The sequence below is a fragment of the Pollicipes pollicipes genome, unplaced genomic scaffold (assembly GCF_011947565.3).
Source record: "Pollicipes pollicipes isolate AB1234 unplaced genomic scaffold, Ppol_2.1 Scaffold_7231;HRSCAF=8579_pilon_pilon_pilon, whole genome shotgun sequence".
NCBI classification, from domain to species: Eukaryota; Metazoa; Arthropoda; class Thecostraca; order Pollicipedomorpha; family Pollicipedidae; genus Pollicipes; species Pollicipes pollicipes.
This window is the reverse complement of record NW_023597034.1, coordinates 10,167,362-10,185,248: the sequence shown is the minus strand read 5'-3', so window position 1 is coordinate 10,185,248 and position 17,887 is coordinate 10,167,362. Positions and strand designations below refer to the sequence as shown.

General features: G+C 50.0%; 1 protein-coding gene across 2 annotated transcripts in view; it reads right to left on the bottom strand.

Moving 5' to 3' along the window:
- LOC119109329 (guanine nucleotide-binding protein G(q) subunit alpha) overlaps nt 1-13,418 on the bottom strand; it is a 43,927-nt gene extending 30,509 nt beyond the window's left edge. For both annotated transcript variants that reach the window (XM_037232939.1, XM_037232938.1), the window contains exons 1-3: nt 13,069-13,418; nt 4,912-5,096; nt 898-1,052 (exon numbers count right to left, since the gene is read on the bottom strand). In XM_037232939.1, the coding sequence (XP_037088834.1) occupies nt 898-1,052; nt 4,912-5,096; nt 13,069-13,189 (461 nt within the window). In that variant the 5' untranslated portion in view covers nt 13,190-13,418. The remainder of the gene's footprint in view (nt 1-897; nt 1,053-4,911; nt 5,097-13,068) is intronic.
- Nucleotides 13,419-17,887: the final 4,469 nt, after the last annotated feature.

The window sequence follows — 17,887 nt, the reverse complement described above, 5'->3', positions numbered from 1 at the left end:
TCCACCTGTCGTGCACCGTTCCCTTTGTTCATCAAGCCTGAACACCCATGGAGGTACTATCAACTTCAGTTTGTGATGCCTTCCCTACCTAAATCTGTTCGCAGATTTGTGCTTGACTGAACGCGGAGTCCGGATCCACGCATGACACAACACAATATTTTGGTAAATTCAATGTGGAATAAATTAGTTGGGTAATATGAGCGTCAATAAAAAAGCCACGAATACCGAATCGAACCATCGATGAGCTGAACAGAAAAGCAACGTAACTGAACTACGGCTGCCACCATGACAGTTGCAATGGGTGGTGAGCTTAAGCACTAGCTGTATCTATGCATCACTAAAAACGAACTCCTTGATGCATTCATGTGTCACTGAGTGTAGGCAAGCACCATTCCCAGAAAACTTGCTCCGGAACTAGCTGCTGTTCCTTAGACCACCTCTACCGCAATGGACTCAGGACGTATGACTTGATGTATTCATGTATCACTGACTGTAAGCCAGTACCATTCTCAGAAAACTAGTTCCCGTACCAGCTGCCGTTCCTCAGACCACCTCTATCGTAATGGCCCCAGGATTATGGTCGCACTTCAGTGGGCGGAACGGCAGTCCGCTCAAAGCTCCATCACAACGTTCAAAGCCGGCGCCGGACCAGCTGAGCGTGATGCGAGTCTGAGTCGGGATCCACTTCACTTCAGCGGGACCGAGGACAGCACTGCTGTACGATCGTGCGCACCCCGCGCGAGGCAGACAGCCACCAGGGGCGTCGTCAGCGGCCGCAAATCGCCCTCCGTCCGGCCCGGTCGTCGGTCAGTTGCTCCTCGTGACGAGACGCTCTCCGCAGCGCTGCGACGGCCGATTCTATCAGTTGGAGCCTGTGACGGCGCCTCCGGCACTCACTATTTGGTTGAGTCGGTCAGCTGGTACTCGTTGCGCCGCTCGTAGCAGCGCTGCACGCCGGCGTCCTTCCAGAGCTCGCGGATTGCCGACACGTACGGCTCCTCGAAGATCGTGATCGTCTCGTGGTCGACGGCCTTCACCAGCTCGGCCCGCTCCTGTGGGCCGGCGCAGGTCAGGTCACGGCCGGTCAAATGAGGTCAGGTGGGGTCAGACCAGGTCAGCAGGCGGCGATACGGGCGGCGCGCGCCCGGTGCCGGCTCACCGGCCAGAGGCTTACGCCCCAGCGGCGCGGAGGGCCTGAGCCGGAGCAGCGCGAGCCCGCCCGGCTCGGCTCTCGCGGCCCGGCCCGGCCGGCGCCGCAGTCCAAACACATCACAGCATTGGGACGGCCCGGACTGGGGGAGGGGCCGAGGGCGGGGGCAGCCGCCGGCGGCGGCCAGCAACAGCGGCGCCGAGGTGTATCGCCGCCCCACGCCGGCCCGGGGCACCGGCGCGGCATGGCGCCCGGGCGGGCACGGGCCGCCACGCCGAGGCCCATCCTGTTCCGCGATCTGCTTAGCGGCGGGAGCCGACCAGGCGGCGGCATTAGCGCGCCGCGCCGCCCCGCCGCCGTCGCTGCTGCGGCCGGCCGGCAGGCCAGGCCGCCGCGCGGATCCCGCTGTCCAGCCCAACGCCACACGGGCAGGGCTCAGGCGCGGGCGCTACCGTCCGTGGCCTTGCCCACCGAGATCAGACTGCAGGTAGCTGGCACTCAGACGGCGTTGTTTATTTGCGGTCATGCGCAATCACACGCCACCGAAACTGAATGGCTTGCGTGCCTACATTTATTCACCGGGGTCCATGAGCCGGGCAGTTACATCGGCACACAGAACCACACAAGTGATCGCCTTTTAGATATGCTGATTCGAACGTCACACACCCAGCTTCTGGCATGCAACGGTGGCGTGCGAAATGACGTGTTCTGCCGTATCCGCATCGCATCGCGGACGGAGCAAAACGTCCGGTGTAGGAAGGCCTACTGGCCTGGCTGGTCGTGGAGCTGCAGACTGTGAGAGCTGTGCTGGAAGGCGCTCCATACTCTCATTTTAAGGGACTGGCGGGTTGCTTTTTTAGCGATTCGCTGCGGATAACTAGCAAAATCAATTACAGCGTTTTATAGTCAGCACGGCGGGTGACACTGGCTGTACATTTTTGGCTTTGCAGTTTGTCGCCGGAAGTATGTCGTTTTCCGGGTCGGTTTCTTGAAACCTATGGTTCTGGTTAGACACCGCTGCTCAGAACAACCCAGCTGGCAATGGAGCACGGTGCCTGGCTCACCGCTGTCGTGCACGGACAGAGCCTTATCGTTATCTTACTGAGCGCACCATATCGGGTCGAATAAATATTACTGCAAGGTCGCAACTTCGCCGAGCCAAACCCCAGACAATGGGTGGCGTGCAGAGCAATTGGTCGGTTGGCAAACGTGCCATAGGAAAAAATACAACGGCAAGCGTGGTACATTGTCTTAACACGTATTAAAGAGAAGTTACAAAGCCAAGCGTGGCCCACTGTTTAGGTACATGCGCATGATTTGACACAAAGTAGCCCACTGTGCATTACACGTCACTGAGCTCAATCGGTCACCACTTACAAAACGCACAAGAGCATTAAAATGCGCCGTCCTTGTTTGGCGTGGCTTCCCAACCCGCGCCGAACAACCTCGCCTCTCGCACCGGCCGCGGTCACCTATCATCCTGGCATCGGAACGGAAGGCGCGGACGTGAACATACCCCATCCCAGCTAGCCGGCGTGTAGGCCGCCGCCGGCCGGGCCGTCACACCGGCGGCGGCACAAAGCGTGCCGCTCGGCGGCCGGCCGGCTGCAGCGCGCGGTCTGCCGCCGCGCGCGCCGCCGGCCCCACCCCCGGCTGCCGCCATGAATATACGGCGTCCGGCGGCCGTCCCAGCCGGCCCGCCAGAGCGGCGGCCGCTGCGGCGTCCCGCGGCCGCGCCAGCGACGCGCCGCGGCAGCCCAGGCGAAGCTCGGCGCGCGCCGCGTCGAGAGACGTCGGCCTCGTGCGTTCGTGACCTTGCGGGCGTTTATCGTGGCGGTGGCGGCCGCCGCCACTGATTTCGAATCGTGCGGCGCCGGGCGCGAGCAAACATGATCCCCGATAGGGAAGATGCGGGCGAGATTGCCGGACTGATTCCCGGAATGTGACAAAAGCGCTGCTCCCCACTTGTCGCAGACCGGCGCACGCGCAAGTCTCCCAAACTAAAAGTATCACAGCCAGCACAATATTGCGTCAGTCCTTTCGCACCAAATGTCAACCGTTTCCGCCGAGCCCCGCCAAGCCGGTCGGAGCGGTGTCACATCCACGAGATCAGGCAGTGCGTGATCCATGGTGCCTCAGCTCACAGTCCAGTCTGGGAGGCGTCTCCAATATAACAACGTCTGGCGCCCGCCAGCGGGACATGTCTGGCGAGTTCGCGAGCGGGACCAGCGCCTCAACTGATCGCTCACATAGCTGCGCCTGCCCCGGAGCCACTTCATAACACGCGCAGCGCTGGGGGCCGTGGCTTTGCCTCACGCCGACCTGCGCCGCATCGCCGCTGGCTGCCTCCCAGTTCCCGCGTGGCGAGCTCTTGCGAAAACAGCGACGCGACGGAGCCGCGCGAGCCACGCACGAGCCGCGTGCTTCAGCCGCCCGTGCGCGATGCGTGCTCCTGAGGCGTTCTGAAGCCGGAACACTCAGCGGGCCTCAGCGCAAACTCTATCCGCAGCACCTCGAATCACAGCTGCTGAGGCCATAAGCAGTACCAACTAGCAGAGAGCACGCTTCCTGTGAGAACAGGAGCTAGTGGACGCAAATGAACGAAAAGAAAAGCAAGCGGACGCACGTCGACGAAAAGAGCGGTCAAGTGGACGCTGTGTCGCCCCGCGCCTCGCGCGCGTGCTGGGGGCTAGACTGTTGCACCGGACAGAAAACCCCAGCACTTGTGGCACAGACGAGCCGGAGCCGACACCGGCATCACACGATATCAAGACAGATAAAACCTTCGCTATGCACAACTATAAGGCCATAAAGCAGAGGCCACTCAGTGAGATTGATTACATGGTCATATCCGAGACAAGCACCGAGTGTCTTAATCTCAACTTCGACCGACAGCCCACTGATACAGCCGAGAAATGTATCGTGACGCCCCGATCCCGTTACGGGGGCATCGGTAATCCAGGACATTGGAGCCAGAATACCTGGTGCTTTGAGCCAGCTTGTTATATCTGTGTTCAAATATGCGTCTCACTACAAGCAAAATGCATCATACCGCTTTCAAAGGGATGGTCACGCCAAAACCGGTTTTCGAGTGAGATATCAAGGAAGTTTCGACACGCCCTCACTATCCACATGACACCTGCAGGCGCTTGGAATTGGCTAGGATTGGAGAACTGCCGTCCGGTTTCGGGATTTTCCGCTCTTTCTACGACAAATAAAATTGGAGTCGCACGTTGGGCGCACCCAACCCCTTCAACAATTTAACATGGACTGTAAACACGTCACTTCCATCACCATACGATGCCACCATTAACTATTAAAGCAAAAGGTCTACACCAATTTTAAGACTGGATATTAGGCAAACTACCATCAGACTGACATCAATGAATTTCGCCGTGTTCATGGCAGATAGTGGGCAGCTTATACAATTGTGTTCTTTCCACGTTACCTATTGGAAACAAAGAATTTTACTATCGCGTCTAGGGATTTAATGCTTCTACAGCGTGAACGTCAAAATGAAATGGATGTTCGGACTGTAAGAGTCTTCTAGTTTGACACCTAAAACTATCCAAGTTTAAGCATTTTAATACAGCGCGTACTTCTCTCTCGCCGGACAACCACTTACGAGCCCACAAATAACGCACAATGTCCGACTCCGCTTCCAGCGCTATTACACGAATCGAGAGCGCCACGCTTTTGTCGCCGCCCCATCAGGGCACAGACAACGGTCTGCGGGTACCCAGTGGGCCACGAGGACTAACCCTGCTCTCGGGGCTCTTGTAGTCGATCTTCAGCATCTCCATGGCGTTGACCATGCTCTGCATGGCCATGAAAATGTTCTGGTACACGAGCTTGGTGAAGCCGCGCCGGTCCTCGTCCGTGTAGCCCACGCCATGGATGATGCGCATCTGCTTGATGAAGGTCGACTTGCCCGACTCACCAGTGCCTGCCGTATGGAGCCCACGTCAGCTGCCACATCAGGCCCCGGTGGCAGCCTCGCACACCACAACAGGGCCCCGTGTCGGCCTCACACACCACAACAGGGCCCCGTGTCGGCCTCACACACCACAACGGGGCCCCGTGTCGGCCTCACACACCACAACAGGGTTCCGTGTCGGCCTCACACACAACAGGGCCCCGTGTCGGCCTCACACACCACAACAGGGCCTCGTGTCGGCCTCACACACCACCACAGGGCCTCGTGTCGGTCTCACACACAACAGGGCCCCGTGTCGGCCTCACACACAACAGGGCCCCGTGTCGGCCTCACACACAACAGGGCCCCGTGTCGGCCTCACACACCACAACAGGGCCCCGTGTCGGCCTCACACACCACCACAGAGCCCGGTGTCGGCCTTACGCATCACAACAAGGCCCGGTGTCCGCCTCATACATCAGAACAGGGCTCGGTGCCGGCCTCACACACCACAACAGGGCTCGGTGCCGGCCTCACACATCACAACAGGGCTCGGTGTTGGCCTCACACACCACAACAGGGCTCGGTGCCGGCCTCACACACAACAGGGCCCGGTATCTGCCTCACACACCACCACAGGGCCCGGTATCGGCCTCACACACCATAACAGGGACCGGTGTCAGCAAAACACATCAAATTAGAGTTGGGTGCCCGCAAGTCACATCACAAACGGAACAAGACATCAACAGCACACGTCATTGTGGGGCCCAGTGTCATCCTTCCACACCGTAACGAGCCCGGGTGTCACCCTACCACGTCGCGGCGTTGCCCGGTGTCCGCCTGACCCGCCACAGCGGAGCAGTCTGCGCACCCAACCATAGCAGACTCCGGTCAAGATAGGGCGGGGGGTCTCAACATCACACGAACGGACGCCACCCCCCGTGGGGCTACCGGCGTCCAGCGATGACAAGATCGCTTCCCGGTGCCGTTTTTGGCTTTGGGAGGGTAACTGGTAACCAACAATCAGGCGGGTTTTTGTTTCTTCTTGGTGTGCTCTCGAAAATTTAACAGTTTGCATGCATAACACCAATGGCATCACGCTCGTCTGGAAGAAACAAGACGCATTCAATCATACTCATATCGCCATCATGTAACCGCCAAGGAGATGACCAAACAATTAAGGGCACTTTGGCCACCCCTAACAAGGCTCTCCGTGAATGGGAACACCGCGGTCAACGCCAGAACGCAGGAAAAGAGCTGACCGCGGTGTTGACCGCAGGGACAAAATGGGGGTTGAAGCCAATTCTCTTCATGTCAATTCCTAGGCGTTCACCTAAACGTTTACGTTAAATTAACTTCAAGGAAGCCTTTTTCGCACTTTTGGGGCATCAGTAATGGTAAATGGCATGCGAACTTAAAATACTCTACATAGGAAAACAAGCATAAAACGTGAGATCATTATCACATGAAGTCAACGAATTATCACACTTCCACTTTGTTTTCCCCGTATGGAGTTCAGTTCACCATGGTGATATTTGAAGGGCACATCGGTTTTCGCAAACATCGCTTACCTGGATGCTCAGTTCGCTGCAAGGCTGTATTTAAAAAGCAGGTATCTGCTAGGGATATGTCATGTGGTCTGGTAACGTTCATATTCAAACCGCCACCACCGCACACTCCGCGGAACGGCTTAGGCTACCGGCCGCGCCAGTCCCAAACGTTCATCTCTACTGATGTCATCCATACCAATGAATGATCGAGTGAATTCTGACCACCACATATGACGTGTACAAGGGGTCAGATCGCCGCTGACTGCCGGTAGCTTTTTCTCTGCATCATGCCAGCCTGCGTGCCAATTTGGGACGGTATTCACGTGAAAACGCCGCACACAGTCGCGGAGGCCACGACGAAGATCACACTTGTATGCCTCATGTGTAAAAAAATCGCTCACTAAAGAACATAAATTTGAAGGATACAGACAAGAAAAGTCTGGTGCCGCACAGAAACGATGACCGCGTCAACTGGACCTAAAGATAGTTAAAATTATGTCCTTATATCTTGCTGGTGCTTTAGTGGCAATTTCGAGTGTCATCGTTAGACATAATTTATCCTAAGGTTTCACCAAGGTACGTCTTTGAAACATGACCCAAAGGTGGTACGACCCCTTAAACCGCCCCCTTCCCCCCCCCCCCCCCCCGTGGAGGGGAAGAAGGTGGACGCCGCTCGCCAAGCGCCATTTCTTTTGTCAAGACCACAACACAACGATTTGCGTGAGCTCTGTCAAATTTGGCATGGCTCATGACGAATTAAGTGTCCATTTTTTAACGATTGATACCACACCGTGACATTCCACTGAGCTACATCACCTTCCACGCAAGTTTGCCCACCCATTCAAGGACCGATGTTTCTTTCTGGGGGGGGGGGGGGGGATGGGCCCAATGGCAATCAATGAAGCCTCTGGATATGATCTCAAGATTGAATATTAGTCAGCAACAAGCACACACCCAACATGACAGACCACCTTTCCAACATCAACCAAGGGTAAAGACCTTTCAGTTTTGTTTGACCCCAGCTTGCCATAGGACGTGTTCCACACTGAATCTGATTCAGAACACTGAGGTGTGCTCATTTGACTGGGCAGGTGCCGAAGAACTGACCTGACCCGGAGTGTCACGTGTTAAGCTCAAGCGATAGAACCGAACATCGCTGGATTCCTCGATCACCAAGCTAATGACCCACTCCCAGTTGCTTCGCCATTCGAGCTCAGTCCGGACCTAATGACGAACGACGGCCTGCTCCATAGTCAACGACGCAATGAAAACCGTCTGCAGTGAGCTGCGGAACAGAAATTGACTGAAGCATAGTACGAGTTCCCCTTTTCCAACGCATACGAATTGCGATGCGGAGGAGCGGCTGGAAGTTGCACTGGCCGACAGTGGCGAAACGTTGGCACCATCCGCCAGAGGGCACCTCTGGCGCAGGTGATGACGCAGCAGGACATGCTCGTCTCCATAACGCATGCAAGGTCCGAGCTAATGGACCCGGCTGCACATCCGACGAAGCTGCCCGAGACTGCGAGACAGCGCAGAAAAAAAGTTTTCTAAGCTCCACTGATGATTCTTATAGAAAGTGAGCGCCCGCAGTCATGCACCTTACACTAAGACAGACCTCCTTCCTTCTACCTCACTGGTGGGCCTAATCGGTACGGCAATCCCAAAAAGGACTTAAACCTGCTTCTCGGTGGTTATTTCACCTTGTTGGTCATTGGAGCTTTATGATGCACTAAGCTGCTGAGGCAACATCGCGCCGCCTGCCTCTCATCCTGGCAGGAAGGGCGGGCGCCGCAAACGAGCCCCGTATCTCTGCTTTCTCAGACGCACAGTGGCTAACGCAGACGCGCCAACCGCTACACAAACGGCAACTTTTCACGCTGATGGGAAAACCAGCATAGCGCTTCCTATAACGTTACGACTGATGTGCTGATATCTCCTCGTTTGGCTTCCGTTAAGTAAATCGGGCCAGGAACCTTGACGATTAAGTGGTCTGGCTTGTGACGAACTACCGCACCCTCAGTACTCCAGGCGGCGATGACTAGGAGCTAGACACGAAGGGCGATAGAAGCAACTGAGACGCAACAAGGGAGCTCAAAGAAGTCAGCACACTTTACAGTGTGTTGGCCCATGCTCCTCGGAATATAACCTTTCCCGTATATTCAGACCACTCACTACGACGAATCGCACGTCGAATACCGTCGAGCGCTTGAATACCAAAAAACGCAGTGTCTGCAAACTCTGCTGCAGTTTGGCTTCACTTAAATGAGGCCCAATTAACTAGGATGTTCTTTGAATCGAAAAGACGCAAAAATTAGCCAAACACGTTCAAAAGTTACCGGTGTCTGGGACCACAGTGACACGCGGTGGTTGCGCCCATGCCTGTATGCTACAGAGACGCCTAGCACCAGCCTCACGTGCTGCAGAGCAGCAGGATATCAGCCTTCAATGTTGTACCATGCTGTGTGTCAGCCTCGTATACGCCCTGCACCTGCCTGTCAGCCTCACAAATCACAACAGCCGTGTGGTGCCCGGGGGCAGGATGTCAGCTTCAAGCATCCCGTCAGCCCCACACGTCTTTATCTGTTTAAAGGGAAGCGACGCCCGCCGTTGCGCAACCTTATGCTGACCGCCAGCCAGCGACTGCGCTGATCATATGAGCACTCGGGGCTCAGGGCGCTAACTAGATTCGAGCCCGGGTCCCCCGCGTGAGAATTAAAGTGCTCACCATTCGGCCATGACGCCCTCACCAAACGTCATGACAACACCTTGAAGCGCCATCCTGTCCATTTGAAACATTGCAAGCCAGCTTGAAATGCAATGTCAGCTGCTTAGAGCGTCACAGCGTCCATTTGAAATGTCATGACAAATGTCATGTTACCTTGACACACCCCACTTCCAGCTTCAGATGTTAATGCTCAGCTTGGCGTCAGCCTTAAACATGTCATTAGATCTGCGTATCAGCCTTACATCATATGTGGCAATGGAGCCAGATGTCACTACACGCATCACAAGTAAGCTCCGTGTGGGCTTCTCACGCCACAACCAGGTCAGATATACTGTCTCCATGTCACCATGAAACTGTGCACCCGCTATGTCACCTCACATGTCATGGAGCCAGATTGATCATCCTCACATATGACAGCACAGCCAGACCTCCACATCATGTGTCACATTGGGGGTCCTCCACTGGCTCAGCACATCACCTGCACAGACAAAGAACATGTGTGTATCACATCAACTGCAGAATGTGTATGCATCATGTCATGTCATTTCTTCCAAAGCAAAAAGATGATTGATAGATGCACTGTACTGCAGTAAGCATGAATGCTGTTAAGTTCATAACCATGCTCATAAAAATATTGGTGTCTAGAAATACTGAATCCAGCTAACCTATCACTTGGTGGCAGAGCATCATATGGCACTCTACCCTCCACTTATTTTGCTGCAGCTTCTTGATTATGCCCAAAATATGACATTTCCAACACCTGTCAACATATGTTCAATACACCTGAATGATATTTGTGGAGTTCAAGCCATTATAGGCTGCATCTAAACATAATCACAAAAGTGATGGGCAACGTTTTTAATTCTGAGCCTGTTCAATGTTCATGCACTTTCCTTGGTGCTGTACTGTGCCAATGGTTGTGGCATGTTTCAAGAGACCATGATGGTTTAATTGAAGACTGAGTTATTTCCATGTCAGATCATGATGGTTTCACAAGTTGGTATTTCATAAAATGAAGTAAACCTCAAGCATTTTTCATTGTTGTGTGCTGCACCAGCATCTTCCTTATAGTGAGTGTTTCACTCAGGTTGCAATGGGACCAGTCCTTGCCACCAACAGCTTGTTCCATAGGCCAAGAACCCACCACCCTTGTCCAGTGATTTGAATGCAGCAGATAACAGCAATAGTAGCATGATTTTATCTCACTGATAGGCAACAGCTTGTGTCACATGCTGATAGACACCTAGATGATACCTCATGCCATCCTAAATAACATCAAACTGCCACCACAGAACAAAATGATGACAGCCTACATGGGTTTGCCTGCACATGGAAAGGTATTTTGTTCCAGCAAGATTATTTGAGAATATGACTTGCCATGGGTCAGTCTTCAGCATTGGTCATTCAAGACCATACCCACTGAGTACATAATTTGTGACTCTAGGCTGCAGATATTACACAACAGAAACATTTTATTGTCTGCCCACATACATTGGCTTGTAAGTAAGTCCAGTTCAGCACTGAGCCCAACCATTTGAGTGAACTCTTGGTGTAGTATGACAATGTGTATGCCCAGCATGCGGGTTTGAGTAAAGGTGATAAAATTTGTGGAAGCTGTCCATCTATGTATCCTGCACATCCTGTGCCAATACCCAAATAGTAAGGCACACACAGGCTTCCCTAGAGACAAAACCATGGGGAGGTCTTCATAATTATTGCACTTATATGGCAATGGGTACACAGAAGTACATAATGTCTTTCCATTGTGCATCAAGCATCCTTCTTCGCCTATAGTGATTTGCTTAGTTGCAATATTTGGATGGAGCTGCCTGGGTAGACAGCTTGGCACTTTTTCCAAAAAAGGGGCTCTGCGTGCGTGTGTGTGTGCATGTGTGAGTGCATGCGTGTGTGCATGCGTGCGTGCGAGCGTGCGTGCGTGCGTGCGTGCATGTGTGTGTGTGTGTGTGATGGGGTCATATTGTCCACAACTATCTGAGCTGTGATCATGGCATGGCAAAATATTCATCTGACACCAAAATGAATGTAAAGTATATCTATGGGACACAACTAACACCTAGGTAATGAAAGAAAATCCTGAGGCCAACTGAAACATCAACAAGGAAATCAAGTGCAAAGCACATTTAGCCTTGAGATCAAATATACCACAAGATACAAGCACAAATTCCTCATCACAATGTTTGTGTTTTACTGCGAGGCACAATGTGACAAATGAACTGTAAGGCTAAGAAGACCCATGACTCACACTTTGGAAATGTTGACAAAATCAATAGGCACTTGCATCAAACTAAATCCACCAACATGATGCATTTATTTCATTTTGCGTTGGCAATATAACATAGAAAAACATGGGCACTATGCAGTTCTTGCCTAGCCTAGTTTATTCTGGCAAGTAGTACATCAAATAAGTTGTGGTACACCTATCTAACAAAAATCAGAGTGAACCATTAGTGGTACAACCATGTGATAAAATCACCCCTGGCATGCCAAACATCCAGAACAGACCAGGCATGCCAATTGTGGTGGTGAGGGGTGCAATGTTGGCTGAGAGTTGGCAGTCTAAGAATGTGGTCTGATTTTAAATACTCACCATACTTTACTTCTCTTTATCCCACAGTGTAAAAACCAGCTTTTATCAAAACATGTTTAGATGTTATTTAACATCTAGAAATGCATCGTGTTTTATCAGCTTTGGCCATTTTAAGGGATCCTGGCCTTGACGATCAGCCAGGATTTGCCCCTGCCATTCTCCATGCTCTTGCATGGGTATAACCAGGGAAATACAGAGAGTTAGAGTCCATAAGCTGTCCCTGAAGCCTAGCTTTTTTAATTACTAAAAATTGACCGCAATGACAACATGGTTGTTGTGCATGACATATCTGAGATAACCTGGCCAAGCAAGGCACCAATAACAAGACACTTAAGCTTTCTACCTCAACCCTAATATTCTCTAGCTTGCTGATAGATTTCTTACTTTCTACCAACCAGTATTGCAAGTAATACCCTTTTATTTTACTAGTCAACAGTATAATAATGGTGCTTGAGAGCTCAATACATATGGGAAACATTTCACTCAGCCAGATACCTCCCAGTTTTTTCAGTTAGTATATTATTAGACCATGATGGTTCATGACATGAGTCAAGAATAATGGATCAGTTGCTTTCCATCAACCACACATGTCTACCCTAAATAAGCTTGGTTGCTCCATTTAGCACATAAGTGATTGTAACTGGGTACCAGTAAAATCCATGCACCACAACTAAGCTTACTAACCTGCCAATCTTATATTACAGGTATTGCTAAGTAGGCATAACAGTAACCAAGGTTTCCTGTATATCAGACAACATATCTATGAGCTGCAATAACTATATGTGAGACATAATTTAGAATCAGAGGCCTAGTGCCCATTCAAATACTGATCAAAATCTCTTAAATTTAAGGAATTAATAAGGAAGAGACACTTGACATAAATTAAGTGTCATGTATTAACTTTTGGAGCTTTGTTACCAGTAGTCATTAACCCCCATGACACAGTCATCTTGCAAAATGCAGCATGTCAGTGGCAAGTACATAAAATACATAGAAATTAACAACACATATTCATCACAGCCTCTGACTGTAATCACACAGGCAGCATTAAAACTTAAAATGTCAAAGAAAACTATTAACCTATAACTAGTATGCCATGATGCCCATCTTCCTTACCCAACAAGAGCAGTTTGAGTTCTCTCCTCGCATCCCTCTTGTCTCTTTTTAACTGTTTCTCAATCTCTTGGTTGATTCTAATCTGCTGTATAGCTTCTTCCGACAAACAGCAAGTGAACATCGTAGGTTGGTATGGCTGAGCGCGGCTTCCTCACGCCGACATCCACTTCGCCTTGTTCTTGACGCCCTACCAACGCTTTATAACTTGGAGAAACGAAAATAAAAATATACGTGGCATGTCCACGATTTGGTGTCCCACCAAGCCTTATTTCCGAGGGCTCACATGAATGAAACACACATCACCCCAACCAAAAGCTCCATTCCTCACTCCCTAGAATTTCTCGCTTGGGTGTGGACGGAGAAGTCTAAATCTCAGTAATTTCTGTGTGCTATTTCCAGAGCTTTTTATATTACTTTCGAAAAACTCGGAAAATGGTTAGTCCATGGACGACTTGATAGCTTTACAGTTCTGGCGCACGGTTTACGTTCTTACTTTTGGCATTGTTGATATAACGTATAAAGATGGGTTTGGCTGATGGGTTTTCTAGATAGGTTTTCCTGGTGGGGGGTTGGTCGACATCTTCAGTCGAGAATCATTAAGGCATTGATGAGTGACGTCGTTGCCTCGTATTTTAAAATTTCGCGCGTCATCACGCGTTTTGATTGTTGTGTCATTTGTAACACTGTTGGAACGGAAGGCGGGATTTCAAAAAAGTGACACCAATGAGATACTCTGATCAGATGGCACTTTCAAATGCCATTATTTTGGAGTTGATTGCTCAAAGTGTCTGGGTTTTATTTGAGTATGACTGCTTTGCACAGAAAAAGCTGCCATTGCATAACCTGCTTTGTTGTGATGCAGCCATATAGCAATGCTTAAGGATATTTGCGCTATGTTTACAGTGTTGTGTAGAAGTTGAGGATGAGATATGTTATTTGCATCACTTAAGAATTTGCATCACAAAAGATGGTCTGGTTATTCTTTAGATGACTGCTTTTTATGCACATTAATTAATTTGTAACTTCCTGATATAAAGCATCTTTTTGATATATAATCTGAATCTTTGTGAAGGGATGTATTTCTTGGATCAGAGCTCATGCTAAGCAGTGAGTTCAGTGTGAGCACTGAGCTCCTAGCACCCAACTACGCAATCCCAGGTCAGCATCAGAATATAGTGGCTAAAGGTAAATTTGCATTGCTTATCACGTTCCATTCTGCCCTCTGATGTTTAATGGGGGCAGGCCATTAACTGAAGGCCATATTTGTTAAGTTCCAGGACAGATAGTAAGTGCCTTAGGTGACTCAAACCCATCCCACCAGGATGGATTGGGAGGCAGGCAGGTGGTGCTCTAACCAACTGAGGGATCAGTATGGGCACACCACCAATTACCAACATCAGTTTTAATCATGTCATACATCAACAGTGAGATTTTGGCACTATATAGTAAATACAAGTACCTGTTTACCATAAGATATGTGTGTGTTAGATGGGGTACATATGTCATGTGTTTGTGTCATATTGACTGATAAAAGAACAGGAAAGTGCATGTAACTGTAGAACCCATATGATAAATAAATAATAGTGATGGAATTTCTGGTATGTGGCATGATAGCTAAGAATAGGTTAGTAAGTTAGCTACATGCTTACTAATTGTGCATTTGTGTGAGCACTTTCATGTTCTGAGGCAGTCATGTGCAGGTCTTTAATGTAGCATTGTTTTCCATTGTTGACATTGTAAAATTCTCTTAAAGTTTCATCATTTGTCTACCTGGCAACAAGGTTATGATTTCAAGGATCAGTGGTACACCTACTCATGTCTCTGTGATGGTTATGAACCAAAGTAGCATCTCCCACCAGTTGGTTTCCTCTTAGCAGCATTTGATAACTGTTTCATTAAATACCAGAAAGCAGAAATCCTGGACCCTCCAAAGCTTTAGGCAATGGTTGTAAAATCTGTGATACCTCATGATCAGCTGTCTGACAAACATATACAAAGCTACCAAAAGATTGTGGTGTACACAACTGGTCACCATAAGAACCATGACACTTTGCTAAGATTTTACAATCACAACCATCAAACCATAGTATATGCATGTGTAGCATGCTCAGTGGGTGGAATGAATGTCTCATCTCATCATCATCATCATCGAATCGCATCTCAGTGCTGAAACACGCTCGGGTGGGGGTTCAGTTTGACTCTTCCCCCACAGGTTTTTCCTGAATGGCTTCTGGACCGCACAGCGTAGCCGCGCCAAATTTCGCATAGCTGTAGACAACTGAGTAGTGAATCATTTGGTATTAAAAGTTAAGTTATACCTTGTTAGGTCGCTGACCTACAGCAGGTCAAAGTCAGTCCATGCATTCAGCGGACAATTTGTAGGGAATCGTTCAATCTGATGCACCAACGGAGTGTTAGACGAAGCCATACATCTCTGAGATAGTTTTTTGGCAGCAATATGATGTTTAGATTTAATTGATCTAGGGTCAGGTATCAAAGTAAGACCAAGATCAAAACCAACCTATTCTATCGCTCTAGAGTTTGCTGTATGGAATAGTTTCTGGTGCTCATTTACAATGTATTGATATCAGTAACCACATTATGCATCTTCCATGGACTTCTTAGTGGTCAGAACAGGTCACTAACCTAAAATGACCCAGGCCAATGTTTTGTTTTCAGGAACATACTGCTTAGCAGAAAATTTGATGCTTATTTGAATGCAAACTCAAAGTAGTCTTGTCTGATTCTGGCAACCATGACCTTTGAAAGATCACACAGGGTCATTGACCTTAAATGGGCACCAATATTCATTTTGCTTAGAACAGATCCTGGGACCATTTTGAACACCAATTTGTAGTTTGACCTTGTTTTTCCTTATTTGACCCGAATATCACGACCTAGGAACCTCGCATTTTGACACATCAGAGTTCACATACAGGCCAACACACACTGCGAATTTGGTGTATGAAGCCCTCTTAGTTTCTGAGATCTGAGGCCTCTACCCCAACAGAGCGAAGGGGTTAGGGTTAGGGTTGGGGTAGGGGTAGGGGTAGGGTAAGGGTAGTGAAGGGGAAGCGCCCATCCGAGGGCGTGTTCAGAACGTTTCATATCTACCCAGGAAGGGATAGGACTGAGAAGCATGACAAAGACGTCCTCATCACTCCAGGCTATTTCTATCTGTCTTTTAATTTCCAAATGTCAGATAATTAATTTTGATCCAAGCTCACCGATGCTTTTCAGTCTCCACATGTCCGTTGATCAGTTCTGGCTCATATCCGTCCATAACAGTGTCATCGTTGCATTTATGTCTGGAAACAGACAGCTGTAAGCAAAAATAATAACGGAGATGTGAGACGTTTCCGCCACTGACCGTTTATGGTAAACAACCATGAGCCCACTGGGCTGCCTATGATTGTGGTGGTTTGGAATCGTCCGCCCAATGGCAGGCCCCAGAGTGCTCCGGGCTTCATGTCAGGATTGTTTTGCAACAGAAGCTGGTCACGGATTCACCTGTGGTAACTGAGCTGTGCTATTACTATGCTATGTATGATGTAAATTATTGACAGGAAAGAATAACAGCCATTTTTAGAATGGGGCGTTTTCTGTCCTTTTTGGAGCAAATATTGAACTGGAAGATACTCCGGTTATGCAGCTCAATTTGGAATGCAATGCAACAATGGTTTCTGTGTATGTTTTGTGTTGCTGTTTTGGGGGCCATGGACATGGGATGGCCTTCATCAGTAGGTCATTTTGTTCTGGTCTTAAACGCCCGCATTTGCAAACCTTGTGTCTGTCTGGAGTCTGGGAAACCAGAGGTACGGGAGTTCGATTCCCGGTGCCCGCTCTTTCTCTGAGGGTGAGAGGCAGGCGCCGCCATGTACATCTGGTTGCGATGTAAAACCCCAGCGACTTATAACGGACCTGCTCAGCACACTCGGCAGGAGTCTTCGCAGCGCCCCGTGGGTGGCATGACACCGGTCCGAACCATCACAGCGGGCTGAGTTGGAACAACACGCTGGTGTCGCTGTACCGGGCCATGGTCGGCTGTAGTTACTTGACCGGTGCTGACACCTCGGACGACAGTGGGCACACGACATGGTCATAGTTGTGGCCGGGCGGTCCGCGGTCCGTAATCTCGTGTCTACATGTGAGCGGAGCGGCGACAGGTAACCACCGGTAATACACGGGCAGCTTAACTGGCTACAGAATCGAATCGAACATTGTGATCCACGCAGGTCATGCGTGACTCAAAGTGTTTGGTAAGCGTTAATAAGAACTTGTGAAATATGCTTTTGAATCGATAGGTCATGATTTCCTTCCAAACCTAAATAAAATCACGAATCAGCCCACTCTCAAAAAGCAAGTCGGCGTGAACTGTGATGTGATCATCATGGGCCTGTTCAGAACCCTGCCTTTTGAGGAGGGCGGCGTCTGTTTGTGGTAGTCCGTAGCCCAAACAGGCGTCCCGATTTCCACCTCATTGGACTTCGTTTACTTTTAGCCGCAGAGATGTTCTTATTCAAAATTCCTGTGGTTAATGTTAGGTAGCTATGTCCAGGAACGTGCCATTTTTTGTCCAAGCCTGGCCATTTTCAGACGAGCCAAGACTGTTGCCCCTGCCCCCTGGATTCGCGTTTGCAAGTCTGCGTGCACCTCTAGCCATGTGACGAATAAGCATAGGTTCCATTCACGTGATTTGAGACAACTGTAAGTCCGCAGACCTGCTACGTTCAAAGCACACGCTGTTGCTTTTGCCATCGTTACTGCAGGGGGGTACGGAATTAAAAAGTCGTCAGGCCGTCTGCACTGTTTTTTCGGG